Source organism: Spinacia oleracea, chromosome 2, assembly GCF_020520425.1.
Source record: "Spinacia oleracea cultivar Varoflay chromosome 2, BTI_SOV_V1, whole genome shotgun sequence".
NCBI lineage: Eukaryota > Viridiplantae > Streptophyta > Magnoliopsida > Caryophyllales > Amaranthaceae > Spinacia > Spinacia oleracea.
The window spans coordinates 17681938-17698005 of record NC_079488.1 but is presented as its reverse complement, the minus strand read 5'-3'; the positions used below and the strand labels follow the sequence as shown (position 1 = coordinate 17698005).

The window sequence follows — 16068 nt, the reverse complement described above, 5'->3', positions numbered from 1 at the left end:
AAGAGACCCGTTAGGTACAAAAAGGGCTCTCTCGAGTATAATAATAAAAAATAGTAAAATATTCAAAGAGACCTCCTATCTAACATATGGGGTCTGAATTTGTTAATTATAAAAATATTAAAAAACTCAAAGAGACCCCGTATCTTACCTATGGGGTCTTAGTTTGTTGGATAAAATAATATAAAATATCGAAGAGACCCCTATTTTAAATATGGGGTCTGAATTTTTTTACAAACATACGCCATATCTTTAATAAGGGGTCTCTTACCCTTCTATATTATTTTTTGTATGTTTAACAAAACATACCTCTTTTCTTAAATAACGGGTCTCTTGTTTTTAACAAACAGACCCCCTCTAGATGAGGGGGTCTCTTTTATCTAGAGACCTCCCTTAAATGGGGTCTCTTAAGCAATTTTGGTTGGGTCTCTTTGCCTATTTTTGTAGTAGTGAACTCACGGAGAGTTGTAGCGCTCTAATTCAACACTCATTTCCCCCAAAACTCAATGACTCCGGGAGTTTTTCTATCCCTTGTAGAATTCAAAAGCTCAAATTTGATAATGCTCTTTGTGATTTGGGGGCAAGCGTGAGCATCTTGCCATATAAGATTTATGAGAAGCTCAATCGAGGTGATCTCTCTCCTACCGCTATGTCATTGCAACTAGCCGATCGATCGGTTATGTTGCCATTGGGTAGGATTGAGGATGTTCCCCTCGTTGTTGGCAAGCTTACTTTTCTGGTTGACTTCGTAGTCTTGGACATCGATGAGGGTGCCCATACCCCCATCATCTTGGGGAGGCCATTTTTGGCCACCGCGGGTGCTCTTATTGATGTGCAAGAGGGACTAATCACCTTGAAAGCGGGAGATTCAAAAGCTAGCTTCAAGCTTCCCCTTGGTGAAGGATGTTTTGCAAATATGAAAAGTTGTATGAAGGTAGAAAGTATTGCTTATATTGAGAGCTTTTGCTCACATGCTAACCCTTCTAACAATTTTCGTGTTTCTAAGTGTGATAATGAGCTTTCTAGGTCCTCTCCCGATGACAAGAATATCCATGGGATCCCAAAGGTGTTTGAGGATAAGTTTGATGATGTTGTAACTGTAATACCCCGAAATTTTTAAACTTGATTTATTAAAATTAAAAATATTTATTAGCTTAATTTCGTTTTAAACAAATTACGAATAATCGAGTTTCGTTATTTTAATCGTTTTTACGATTTATTGTTAAATGTTAAATTTATAAACGAAAAGTTATTTAATTTTCGTTAACGATATTTTTATTAAGAATTATTTTAACTAAACGTTTCTACTTTTAGTAATTTCCAAAAATAGCAACAAAATTTCTGATTTTTAGGCCTAACTATGTGAAATTACTAAACTACCCCTAAAGACCAAAATTTATATTTTGCTTTCTCTTTTCTTCCTCTTCACGTTCAAAGAAGGAAGCTCATTTCTTCCTTCTTCCCTTCCCTTAAGCCCGTCCACATACATGCCCCAATAATTCTTCCTTCTTCCCCTACAAATTCAGAAACTTTAGATTAAGTTCCCACAAGCAACCAAATTCAATTTCAATTCTCCTCCCCTTTTGTTTTCTCTGATTCGGACCAACCACCACCGCCATCATAACCACCAGTGTCCGCCACCTAAACCACCGTTAAACACCGCAACAACGACCCAGAACCATCCCAACCACCTTCGGCCACCACCGCACACCCCATCGCCTCCCCTGCTCTCCTCCTCCCACGCACCCCCTTCTCCCTCTTTCCTTTCCCCTGCCGCACCACCAACACCGCAGCCATCACCCAACCATTCCCCACCTTCTCAACCCCTTTCTCCCACGCTTACCGGCGATTCCCAGCACCACCCGACCACCCAAACTCCCCCGTTTACTTCTCCCCTGTTCGTAATGTTCCCCCCTCCCTGTTTCCAGTTTTCGCGCCACCTCAGCCACCATCTCCGTCGCGGCCCTGCCGTGCTGAACCACCGGCGCAACCCCGCCGCACCGCCCAGCCAACCGCCACCTCCCTTCCTCCCTCCTCCCTTTCCCCTGCTCCTCTCCGTGCATCCCCTTCCCTGTTCCAGACAAACCCAAAATCAAAGTTTTGTTTAAAACTTTGATTCCCTTCCAACCCATATTAAAAATTGGGCCATATTTCTTTTGGGCTTTTGGGTGAGTTACAAACTTAATTGTATTTTCAGATTTCTAATTATTAATTTGCATGCTTTAATAAATTGTGATAATTTAGTTATTTACTAATAAAACTGTTTAATATTTTTCAGGTTTAATTGTCGATTTTACAAAAATAAATTACTAGCTTTATTTAACAAAAACGGAATTTATAAATATTTTCATGAAAATCGATTTATAAAATATATATGTATTTCGATTAAAAATTTCGTTGATAATATTTTCATTAAATTATGAAATTATATTAAAACTCGTAATTTATAAAATTCATTATTTATAAATTTTATGATTTAAAAAAAATATTGATTCTATTTATTTATCGATTTAATAACTAATTCAATGATTTAATATTTTAGAAAGAAATTGAACTCGGAGCTCAGGACAAACGAACCAAGGAAAATCCTTAGCAAAAATCGCGGAACTGAGGTAACGGCTATTGCTAGTACCCGCAATTCCCTTCTAAATGTGTTTATGAAATCATGACATTATGATTGCATTTATGATCTGAATGTTTTGACATGTTTTATGAATTGCGGGAAATGAAATGTGATTTGATTGAATTATTTATTATAATATGATTGATTGAATTTCTTATAAAATGATATTATGATTGATTGAATTTCTTATAAAACGTTGTTTATAAGAAACCATGAAAAGAAAGGATGTTTGATCGTATGATCCAAAGGAAATATGTTACTCCAACTGAAGTAAAAAGGCTAAAATGTAAAATTAAACGAAACATGATAAATGAAAGTGAAATACCTAGTCCGTTTGGCATTATATGTTCACAGGTTACGATTCTCGGTCATGCATGTGACTATGGGTCATCCGCCCATTGAGCCAAGGCTCTCATGTTTTCGGGCCAAGGCCCCATGTTTATGGACAGCGGTCCATCGTGGAAGACGTTCCACCATGTCATACTTGCCACAGCGAGCATGTGCACCCTAAAGTTATAAATGAATTAAAAAAAGGACTTTATAAATTGTTTTACATTATTCTATTCTCCCTGTGTTATTAAATAAAATGAATTGAAATGAATTTACGTTGCTAGAATAGTTCGTTACTGAGTCTTCGGCTCACCGTTTTTGTTTTCTGTTTTAGGGACTGCTGGGAACGATGGAAACGAGTAGTGGCGAGGATTTCACTTTAGCAATATTCACCTAGTCAATGTTCTAAGTTTTAATAGTTTAATTAAAGATTTTTAGTAAGTTATGTACTTTTACTTTGGGAATATAAAGGATTATTATGTTAATTTTGGAGGATTTAATAGCTTATGATTGATGGTTGCCTTGTAATTTCCAAGAGGGAGTTACGGCTGGTAATGTCCCGACCGAATTAGGTCAATTCCGCTGCTAAGTACGCTTTAATAATTGAATTAGAGGTCGGGGTGTTACAGTAACCATCCCCGAGATATTTGAAATGCGTTTTGATGGTGATAGTGGAGTTAAACCCTCCAAAGTGATTCATGAATCGGCAAAGAAAGTCAAGCGACCCAAGAAAGCCAAGAGTCCAAAGAATGCCAAGGAGGAGCTTGGTGGTGGATTATTTGGTTTTTGCCTCTTGAATGGTGATGTCGGTAAGATGTTTGTGCCCAAAGGGGCAAAGAAATGCATGTTGACTAGTGTTGATCCAAAGTTGGTCGTGTTCGACCCCCCTTGACTTTTGGAGGGTCCGTCAAGCTAATGACGTAAAAAGAGCGCTACCAGCAGGCAACCCGTGCATTGATTTCCTCTCTTGTCCCCCCATGAGCTTTGGGGGGGGATTCGTCAAGCTAATTACGTTGAACGAGCGCTTCCCGGGAGGCAACCCGGTTGCCTAACTCTAGTCCTAGTTTGTTTTTGTTTACTAACTTTTATTTTCGTAGTTTTATTTTTCTTTTAATAAAAAAAGGGATATGGGGTGCATTAATCGTGCAAAAAAAGGCAATCATCCAGTTCTGTGCGATCGCACAGTTCATTCATGCGATCGCACAAAACTGGAAATATCGATCAGTAGCTCAAACCCCGCAGTTCGTGCGAGCGAGTTTAAATTTCGTGCGCTCGTGCTAGTTCAGTGCGATCGCACAGATTTTCAGTGCGCTCGCACGGTTCTTTTGCGATCGCACGATATTTCCGTGCGCTCGCACAGGTCGGGCGACCCGTTTCTGCGGTCGAGCTATTTCAGAATCGCGCCCCTTCTTTTTCATTTCTCATCTTCATTTCTCATTCTTCACCATTACTCTACTCTTATCTCTACTCTAACTCTTCACCCTCTACTTTCTACACCTTTCCTACTCCATTTCACTCACACATTTCACTCTCAATCACTCACATTCACAAATTCATCCCCTTCCCTCACCCTAAAACCATTAATTTCAGATTTTCCTTCAAAAACCCCCAAATTCTAGGGTTTGGCTTGAACTTTGATTTTGTGATTAATTGGTGTAATTGGAGCTTTGGAGAGTTCTTTTGGGTGATCTTGTCTTCCTCCTCTACTAGTGGTGACAATTTCTTTCCCTTCCTTCTCAATTTTCTTTGCATTTTATCTCATTGTTCATAATATTTGTTGGAATTTTTAAATTTTTGATTTTGAGTGGTTAGAGATGCATGTTTGTTTTTGTGTTTACTCCTTGATAGTCTAGACTTCTTATGCATGATTCATTGTTAATATTTGTAAAGTCTAGTCTCTTGGTAGATTTTGGCGAAATGTTGAATGGAATTCTAATTGGTTTGTTGTTTTTGGTTGATGAGTATTGTTTGGAGTACTCTTGTTCGCATTGAACTTGGGTGGAGTATTGGTATTTGTTTGTGGTAGTCTTGATGGTAGATTGTTAGCTTTCTTGACTAACTTAGTTTTTCCTTTTGTTTTGGATTGTGGTTGTTTTCTTTGTTTGTGTGTAGATTTTTGTTCTCTAGAAGTTCATCATGATAACTAACGATCGAAGAAGGGACCGAACTCCCAACCAAGCAAGTGCAAGATGCCCACCCCACCGGAGTTCGAAACTTACGACATTACATTTCCGGACCAACGGTCTTGGTCTCATTTTGAAGAGTTGTCTAAGCGGACCATCCGCCCGACAAAATTCTATCACAAGAAGACAGTTCATGATTTGGGGTTTGAGAAAGAGCTTGATACTTTGATTGCGAGACTCGATCTTGAGGAGTTCGTGGGGATGCACGCTAAGAATTACAAGAGGGTAACCCTCGAGTTTCTTGCTTCGGCTCGGAGGCGAAGGGTTCATGACAACGGAAAGGAGACGGTCGAGCTACACATTCAAGCTTTCAATAATCAACACGTGCTGACCGACGAAGAGATCAATGATTTCTTCACTATCTAACCGGGGTCTTATCACTAACCCGGTTGTGGAGTATGCGGGCTCTTATGATGAGAATATATGGTGGGGGGACCTCACGGGAGAGCCAAAGAGGTTTACTTCCTCTTCGGCAAAGTCATCTTCATTTCATCACCCCGCCATCCGTTACTTGAACCGCATGCTTCTATACGCGGTCTTTGCGAAGGGGGCTACCGGGTCCTTGTCGAGCCCGGAGCTTGGAGCCTTATGGCTAGCAACTGAGAAGGATCGTGGCATCTTGGATTTTGGGCAGCTTTTGATCACCCGGATTCTTGAAATTCTGGATGGGCAACCAACTAGTGGCGACATTCTAATTGGTGGAATGCTCACTCTTCTCTTGAGGGCACTCCCCAATGATCCTTACAAGCTAGCCCTAGAAGAATTGGATCCGGTTCCCGGAGGGGAGTTCCTTGACTTGCGGACTCTCGCCAGTGCCAAGTGGATCAAGGCCACCAAGAATGATAAGTATATTTAGTCGGTCAAGCAACGAGATTGGTGTTTCCTCCCCAATCCCTCCATCACTTCTTGGACTCCCAATGTGCTGTATTTGCTTCCCCGCGATCCTCAATTCATTGCCCAAGAGGCAAGGCTTCCTCCTCCTCAACCTGCCCCGGAGTCTCCTCCTCATAGTCCTCCTCAAGGTCCTCCTCCGATCACGGAGCCTTCCCCCAATTGGGGTGGTATGTCATCTTCTTCCTCTCCTTTGGATTTACATGGCTTGCAATCCATCCTTGCGGCTATCTTGCAAGGGCAAGAGGACCAAGCTCGTACCTTGGCTTCTCTTGCTCCTCAAGGGAGCCGCATAGGGGATTCTTATTCCGATTTTGACTCGTCCTACTACGGTTGGCGGGTGTACGATTACCACGTTGACAAAGGGGATTTTGCCCCCTATGTTAATTACCCTTATCACCCTCCCCAACAAGGGCCCATCCCTAGTTGGAATGAGGAGCGTACACCCACTTACCCGTATTGGACGGGACCCTCTCAACCCGGTGTCACTCCCCCCTCCTTCCCGCCTTATGATTATACTATGATGGGAGGGAGTGATTACCGCAGTGATCCGATGTATCCCACACCCGCACCGGTTGATAGGCCTAGTGAGTGGCCCGAAGATTTCAACGGGTGGCCCGCGGGATATGTTGGTGGTTGGGATGGTCTCCCAGGAGAGCCACCCCATGGAAACTACCCCCTTTAGCCCGAGTATGCTTGGCCGCCCTATACCGATTCTTCGGGCCCCGATGTGGACCCCACTCATAATTTTACCCCTTTCACCGACAAAGAGGCTAGAGCTTATCGTTTTGAACGGGATAAACATTGGAGGATTTATGATGCGAAGGGTAAAGGGCATGCCCCGGGCCCATCTTCTTAGGGTTCACTCCATTTCTCCCCCATCTTCTTTTGTGATGGTATGCTTGTGATTAGGTTGGGGGAGAAGTGAGCAGTGGGGGTTTGCTACGCGGACCTTTTGATGCTTGTTGGTGTTGTTGATCTTCTTGCCACTTTGTGTGGTTGTATATATGATGAGCTTATGTTGGTTTTTAGTTCGTTTTGGCCATTTGGCCCTTGTCTACTAACATTTTTCTTAGTTTTTTTTGAGTTGATTTTGGTATGGTTTCATTGAGGTGGGTTCACGCTTTCCACCATTTGCCTTGTTCGTCGAATTTTCGGTGAGTTTGGTTCGAATTTTACCGGTTCTTTGCGGGACTCGCTCCCACGACATATCCGGTAATATCCTTCTATCTCACATGCATTCTTTGGGACGGGCATATCTTGCATATGGGGAATTTGCTTGGATGGGTAGCTGTGCCCCTCCATAGTTTTGTTTTAGGCCTTGGGGACATGGCCTAATTCAAGCTTGGGGGGAGTTTTGTTGTGTGGTTGCCTATTTGTGATGCTCATTTCTTTGAAATCATACCTTGCGTGCACTTGTATATATTAGTTTCTTTGTTTTTAGTTTGATTTTAGTTTGATTTTTGTTTGCTTTTGTTTCCTTTTCTTTTGTTTCTTTTGATTCTTTTTGTTTTCCTTTTGGTGTGATTTCTTCTTTTCTTCCTTTTTCTTTCCCTTTTCTTTGTTTTCCTTTCCTTTTGTCAAGACAAGTTTTTTCTAGGTTTCTTAGGCAATATTCTTGATTTGGGCAAATAAAATTGGAACTTTTAGGTTAGAATCCTTTTATTCCTAATTGGTAGATGTTTGCACGGTTTACAATGTCTTGGGTCGAATCTAGGATTTAGGTGTTAAGAATGTTGGTTGAACTTTGGGCAGCATGCGTCTTGAACTCTTGGCTTGTGGTAAGATGGTGTCGATCTTTCTAGTGACTTGAAACCGGAGAGAGTAGTATTTGCTCCCATGTGAGGATCATGTGCACATTAGCCCAAACACATTGTTTACAAATATTGAGTGACATGGATCCTTGGAATTGACTTTCTTATCTCCCGAGTTTGACTATTTCCTTCCCAAGACCGCGACCGAACTACTTTATGGGACGATAGAGGCATTTCTTTCGGTGACTATTTTTCTTTTTAGTTTAGGACTTTATTTTCTATTTTTCATATATTTTTGTTTGCATTTGCCCCTTTGCTAGCCATTTGAGCCTTTCCCCTTCATTTCTTATAAGCACATTACAAGCCCTAATACCATTTGTTTTGTTTTCACCCTAGAAGTGATAGTGAAGCTTTGAGTTATGATGCTTGTTGGTTTTGAAAAAATAAGCAATGTTGAGGAATGATTATTGTTGGTTGAATGGCAAAGTTTAGGAATTATGTTGTATATAGTGAATGAAAAAGGAAAAGCAAAGCAAAAGCAAAAAGAGAAAGGAAAGTTTTGAAAAAGCCAAAAATAGAGAAAAACAAGGCCATGAGAAAAGTTTCATTTGAAACACAAAAAAAAGAGAAAATCAAATCAAGAAAAGTTCGAAAAGAGTTTTAGTTTAGATTTGTTGTTGAATAAGCTTGGGGGTACCCCAAATAAGTGGTACGAGTTTGTTTTTGGTTCGATTTGCTTGAGTTGAGTTCATTTTGCGCTTCACTTTAGGTATGAGCACCAAATCCCAAATTTTTTCCACGCCTTTACCCCTAGCCTAACGCTACACCCTAAAAAGTCCTCTTGACCCTTTTGAGTTGAGTCATTGTCGGTGGAGGGAGGATTTGGTCAAGTTTATGGAATGGATTGTCATGCTAAGATGTCAAGTAACCTTCTCTTCTCCCTTGGAATTCTTGTTTTCCGGCGCCTTCGCGGCGTCATGAGAAACTATTCTTAAGGGTGGATGGGATCTAGAGATTTGACGCGGTATGCTTGGTTGAAGGGGAATTGATAAGTGCTTGCCCTTAATTCTCTTTGCTTGGCATTTGAATTTTTCACTCGACTTAGGATATTGGTTAGCGTGCATTCGTTTATTTGGTTAGTAATATTAGCATTCTCTCATACTCGTTCCATAATAAAGGCCCTTATCTTGAATTTTGTAGTTTCATTTTTCTCTCTTTTCTATTTTCTTTTCCTTTCTTTCTTTTTCTTTTCTTTCTTTTTCTTTTCTTCCTTTTTCTTGGTTTGTTTTTCATTTTAGGTATTGCCCTGATTGTGTTTTTGGAAGAGTTATGGGTGGCTCTCTTTGGAAACCCTTGCGAGATCCCACTCGCCCTCATGAGCGATTGTGGGGTTTAAAGAGCTTGTTGCATGCGCTTAAATGCAACCGTGATTCCTACGAAAGTGAGTTAGGTTGTGTATTCTTGTAGCTCTTGTTTTGATAGTTTTTAGATTCTCAATAATATGCTCATTCTTCCCTATTTCGTGCTTAGTTTGCTAGAGACTAGCAAACACCTAGCTTGGGGGAGTTTGATGAGCGGCATTTATGTCGCTCTAAGCTTAGGATTTAATAGAATTTCATTATGCTTTTTGATAGTTTTGTATAACTTTTGTTGTATTTTTATGCCCTTATACCATCTTTGCACTTTTCTAGAAAAATGTTGGAGAATGATGGAAAAGAGTGGAAATATGATCGAATCAGTCTCGTGCGATCGCACGGGAATTCTGTGTGTTCGCACGGGTCAACAGACTTGGCCTTAAAGTCAATCAGGCCGTGTCATCGAGTTCCAAAAGTGTGTGTTCGCACGAAATCGCAAAAACGATGCAGGAACTCTTCAGGATTTCGTGCGCTCGCACCAGAAATGAGCCCGCTCGCACTGAATTTTTGTGTGCTCGCACAGAATTTTCGTGCGAGCACATGAAGAATTTTGAATATTTTGGATAAGTCAAGACCGTGCGATCGCACGGATTATGAGCTCGTTCGCACAGTTCGAAGAAGAGAATCGTCGCTGAAGACGATCACATGGATCTGGAGCACGCTCGCATCGATGCGATTGCACCTGGGTCTCCGCGATCGCATCGCTGCGCGGGCTGACCTTTCGAGTTTAAAATTTCTATTTTTTAGGGGTTGTATAAATAGAATTTTCATTTTTATTATTCAACAATTAATTTCAGAAAGAGAATTTAGAAAGTTTTAGAAAGTTTGCTCTTCAAGCTTAGTTTTCTAGAGAGAGAAACTCCATTGCTTTGAAGCTTCAAGTGGTAATTTCTTCAACTCTTCTCAATTCCTTGCAATTTAATTCAAGTTCTTAGTTCTTTATTCATGCTATTTTGTTATTGTTCTTTGATTGTCTTCAACTTATTGAATTCCTCTTTGCTTTGATTTTAGTTTCATTGATTCTCAATTCTTTAGTTGATTTTGCAATTGAATGCTCAACTTCTTGATTCTTTCCTTCTACTCCTTTAATTTCATAATTGCTTGCCTAGAATCCATGAATTTCCTAGTTTCAAGTATGTGTAGTGAGTAGATTTAGGTTAGGGAAAGGGGAGAATCTAGGGGCTTAATTAGGGGAAATTGATGGTTGAATGTTGATTGATTGATGTGATTAAATTGATTTAGTGATAGGATATCCATGACCAATTGAGTAGTAGTTGCAAATGCTAATTGATTGGATTTGATTGGAATGTATGATTTAGGTTTGGCAAGACATTGTGAGCCTATTTTGTGCAAGTGAATGGTGGTTCCTATTATATGCAAGTTTATCTAGTTTAGGATTAGGCGAAAGCTCTTCTATAGATTAGATGCTTCGCGTGCTCCATTCGAGAGGTGGCAAGCACGTCATTCGATTCCATTCCCCTATGCACTAAGTCGTTGCATCATCATGATTGCTTGATTGTTTAGATTGTTTCCCCCAATTCCCTAGGCTATCCCCGACTCCCTAGCATTTCCCTATAATGTTTAACTCCTTGATTGATTAGCTTAGTTTCCTATATATTAATTCAAACAAACTCTTTTCCAAACTAGCTTAACACTTTGACTCAATGCACACCGTTTCTATGGGACGATCCCTATGCTTGCCGCTATAGCAATATGGCAGGAAAGTTAGGATTTATAAATTTTGTTTGGTTGGGTGGTTTTCTTTTTAACGACAGAAAAACACCCTATCAGGTAGTAACACGTACTTTTACAACATATTGTTACACCAATTGCATGTTGGTTCAGTGGTGATTGGGGCTGAACTTGGTAGGGCGGACTACGTGTTCGATCCCCTGCAACAACAATTGTGAGGGGACTGGAACCTATCCGCCCTGAACTCGCCCGAATCCGGATTAGTCCTAAGGGTGAACCGGGTGGTAACACAAAAAAAACCAACATATTGTTACTTATCATTGCAACGCTCTAATCTTCATATTCCTGTAAATCTACAAATAGGAGACAAGTACATCAAAACCATATCCTAACACTTATAAAAGCAAGGAGATGATATTACTATTCCTATAATAGTGAAATTACTATAATACCCTCGATTTCATGCACAATTTTTTTTGTCTCGTAGTTTACAGACAGTGTATTTATGGTTTTTCCCTTCTCCTCCCTTGATGATATCGCGTCCCTCTGCTTCCCTTCTCATTCTTCATTTCCATTTTCGAGCCCTAGGTCTCGTCTCTCCTCTTGGGGAATTTCAACATCTAATCTATCTAAACCATCTCATTTGTTCGATTTCAAAGGAATTTCGGGTATTTTCTTCTTGTCTTCCATCAATTTATGATTTTTTAGAATTTTCTATGTCTGTGTATTTATATTTCGATTTTTTGGGTGTTTGTTGTTTCAGATTAGGGTGTACAATTTCTATCCTATCCAATCTATCTCATTATTTTTACTTTAAAGGAATTTCAGGTATTTTTCTTCTTACTTCCCCTCAATTCCTGATCTTTTTTTCGATTTTTCTAGGTCTATGTATTTAAATTTCGAATTTTTGGGGGATTTTGGAGCTTCATATCAGGGTTTACAATTCCGGTCATGTAAATATATTAATGTTGATGGTGTTGATGTTAGGTTATGATACATATGACAATTCATAAATCATGCGGAAAAACCATATAGCCAGGAAAACATATTATTTACACATAATCATTTAGCATAGTTTAGATGCATACTCTTTGTTGCGTGCCTTCCCTAGCTGCGCCCGAACCGAACAAGAACACGTCTTTAGCACTCCAAGTGTCGTCCCTCCGTAGATATTCCACAGCACGTCCGGATCCGCCTTAAGATTGACCAACTAGAATCGCCCTTAAGGTACTATTATTTTCGACACTTTTAGGCAATTGTGTGACTGAATTTTTCTCTCAAAAACTCACTTTGAATACTTAAAAACTCGTTATAAATATGTGACCCTAGGCACCTATTTATAGAGTTATGGAAAAGGATTTGGAATCCTATTAGGATACTAATTTATTTAATTATAATCCTACTAGGACTCTAATTAAATAAACTAAATATTTTTGGATTAGATTTAATCATATGACGAATCCCGGTAGCCTTAGGATTCGAGTAACACACTTCGAGTAATACGCTAGCACCGCACGCAGGCCTTGCGGCCCACGCACAGCGCCAGCCCACTCGTCGCAGCCCCGCGCGCGCGCCCAAGCTTCGGCTGGGCCTGGCTTTTGTGCTGGGCCTGGTCGCATGCTTGGCGTGTGGTTGTTGCGCTTGGCTTGCTGGGCGATGGCCCGGCTTCGTGCTGGGCCTTCGTCTGGCAGGCCTCGTCCGATGCTAATTCGTACGATGCGCTTCCGATTAAATTCTCAATTCCGGAATTCATTTCCGATACGAACAATATTTAATATTTCCGATTCCGGTATTAATTTCCGTTTCGAACAAATATTTAATATTTCCGTTTCCGGAACTATTTTCCGATTTCGATAATATTTCCGATTCTGACAATATTTCCATTTCCGGCAATATTTCCGATTCCGGCAATATTTCCATTTCCGATAATATTTTCCGATACGTACCATGTTTCCGTTTCCGGCAACATCTACGACTTGGATAATATTTATATTTCCGATACGATCCATATTTCCATTTCCGGCAATATCATCGTTTCCGGAGTATTCATTTCTTGCCTGTGACGATCTCAGCTCCCACTGAAACCAAGATCCGTCGATTCCGAATATCCATAGATGGAGTATTTAATGCCATTAAATACTTGATCCGTTTACGTACTATTTGTGTGACCCTACGGGTTCAGTCAAGAGTAAGCTGTGGATTAATATCATTAATTCCACTTGAACTGAAGCGGCCTCTAGCTAGGCATTCAGCTCACTTGATCTCACTGAATTATTAACTTGTTAATTAATACTGAACCGCATTTATTAGACTTAACATTGAATGCATACTTGGACCAAGGGCATTATTTCCTTCAGTCTCCCACTTGTCCTTAGGGACAAGTGTGGATTTCCTAATTCCTTTGTCGCTCGATGCTTGCTCTTGAACATAAGGTAAGAGTTGTCATCCTTATTATGTCCAGAGGTGTTCCTCGGTTTCAGAGTTCAACTGATCAAATAAACAGATAATCATAGCCTATCATTCATCCGAGCACGGCCATGCATTTCACAGTTTCTAGCTCTCCGAGTGGCCTTGTACAACTTTTAAGCATCTCATCCCGATTTATGGGAGGACAATCCCAATCTTGCGATCTTGAGATTAGACTTCGTTTGATAGGTGATTACCTGAGCGTTGCCTTTATAGCCTCCTTTTACGGTGCGACGGTTGGTCAACGTCAAAGCAACCAGTTCTCAAACAAGTAATCTCAAATCACTCAGGTATTGAGGATTTAGTGTCTAATAATTTTAATGAAATTTACTTATGACAGATTTTCATCTCTTACAGTAAAGTTTCATAGGTCTTGTCCGATACTAGTGTTCCCAAAGTAAGTATCTATGCAAATGATTATGACATTGCCATGTCCACATAGTTCAAGAAATAGAACTACTAGTCATCTTGCATTCTAATCGTCTAACGTTTTCTATGCGTCCAATTTTATAGAAAACTCCGACTAGGGACCATTTTCAACCTTTGACATTCAAGTTCACTTGATAGACATTTCTTAGTCACAGGACGAAATTTTTGAGAGCAAAAATTCAGTCATATAATTGCCTACAATAGCCGAAAATTCTAAGTACCTTAAGGGCGATCCTAGTTGGGCAAGCTTAAGGCGGATCCGGACGTGCTGTGGACTATCTACGGAGGGACGACACTTGGAGTCCTAAAGACTTGTTCTTGTTCGGTTCGGGCGCAGCTAGGGAGGGCACGCAACAAAGTGTATGCATCTAAACTATGCTAAATGATTATGTGTAAATAATATGCTTTCCTGGCTTTATGGTTTTTCCGCATGATTTATGTTTTGTCATATGAATCATAACCTAATATGGATCTGGAGCACGCTCGCATCGATGCGACCGCACCTGGGTCCCCGCGATCGCATCGCTGCGCGGGCTGACCTTTCGAGTTTAAAATTTCTATTTTTTAGGGGTTGTATAAATAGAATTTTCATTTTTATTATTCAACAATTAATTTCAGAAAGAGAATTTAGAAAGTTTTAGAAAGTTTGCTCTTCAAGCTTAGTTTTCTAGAGAGAGAAACTCCATTGCTTTGAAGCTTCAAGTTGTAATTTCTTCAACTCTTCTCAATTCCTTGCAATTTAATTCAAGTTCTTAGTTCTTTGTTCATGCTATTTTGTTATTGTTCTTTGATTGTCTTCAACTTCTTGAATTCCTCTTTGCTTTGATTTTAGTTTCATTGATTCTCAATTCTTTAGTTGATTTTGCAATTGAATGCTCAACTTCTTGATTCTTTCCTTCTACTCCTTCAATTTCATAATTGCTTGCCTAGAATCCATGAATTTCCTAGTTTCAAGTATGTGTAGTGAGTAGATTTAGGTTAGGAAAAGGGGAGAATCTAGGGGCTTAATTAGGGGAAATTGATGGTTGAATGTTGATTGATTGATGTGATTAAATTGATTTAGTGATAGGATATCCATGACCAATTGAGTAGTAGTTGCAAATGCTAATTGATTGGATTTGATTGGAATGTATGATTTAGGTTTGGCAAGACATTGTGAGCCTATTTTGTGCAAGTGAATGGTGGTTCCTATTATATGCAAGTTTATCTAGTTTAGGATTAGGCGAAAGCTTTTCCATAGATTAGATGCTTCGCGTGCTCCATTCGAGAGGTGGCAAGCACGTCATTCGATTCCATTCCCCTATGCACTAAGACGTTGCATCATCATGATTGCTTGATTGTTTAGATCGTTTCCCCCAATTCCCTAGGCTATCCCCGACTCCCTAGCATTTCCCTATAATGTTTAATTCCTTGATTGATTAGCTTAGTTTCCTAGATATTAATTCAAACAAACTCTTGTCCAAACTAGCTTAACACTTTGACTCAATGCACACCGTTTCTATGGGACGATCCCTATGCTTGCCGCTATAGCAATATAGCCGGAAAGTTAGGATTTATAAATTTTGTTTGGTCGGGTGGTTTTCTTTTCAACGACGGAAAAACACCTTATCAAAATGGCGCCGTTGCCGGGGAACGGTCGTTGTTATTTAGTTTTGTTGAGACTAGTTTGCCGGGAAAAATATTGCATTCTTGTTTAGCTTTCTTTTCCTTTGCAATACTCACTTGTTCTTTGAGGTTGTATGCTTGATAAGGGACGTGCACGTCAAAGGACTCTCCACCCTCTTGACCTTGAATTGGATAGGACACTAAGGAGACTTAGGCGCGTTCGAACTCGCTCGTCAAGGCACAATCGATTTGCACCCTTGAGTGTAGGTGTGGAACAAGAAGAAAGCGAGCAAGCCTATGAAATTATAGCTCTCCCGGTTAAGAATTTGGGTATACCGGGAGCATTTGAAGCAACATGCGGTATCCAAGCTCCCACAACTAATGCCAATAACTTTGAGATCAAGCCCGCCTTGATCAACTTGGTTCAAAGCCATCCTTTTTATGGGAAGAGCAACGCGTCACCGCACGAGCACTTAAAACAGTTCTAACACTATTGTGATACAATCAAACACAATGGTGTGACCTCGGATTATGTGCGGTTAACGCTATTACGCTTCTCTCTTCTTGGGCGAGCTAGTGATTGGCTTGAGAAGGAGGTCAAGCCCAACTCACTTCGCACTTGGAATGAAGTGACAAGTGCGTTCTTGAGCAAGTTTTACTCGCATGGCAAGACGGCGGAATAT

The 16068-nt window shown here is 40.3% G+C and overlaps 1 protein-coding gene across 1 annotated transcript; it reads left to right on the top strand.

The window, feature by feature from the left end:
- Positions 1-394: 394 nt before the first annotated feature.
- Positions 395-1117, top strand: LOC130467256 (uncharacterized). The gene has a single exon (XM_056835715.1). It carries the CDS (start codon positions 395-397, stop codon positions 1115-1117), a length of 723 nt encoding a protein of 240 aa, XP_056691693.1.
- The last annotated feature ends 14951 nt before the right edge of the window (positions 1118-16068 follow it).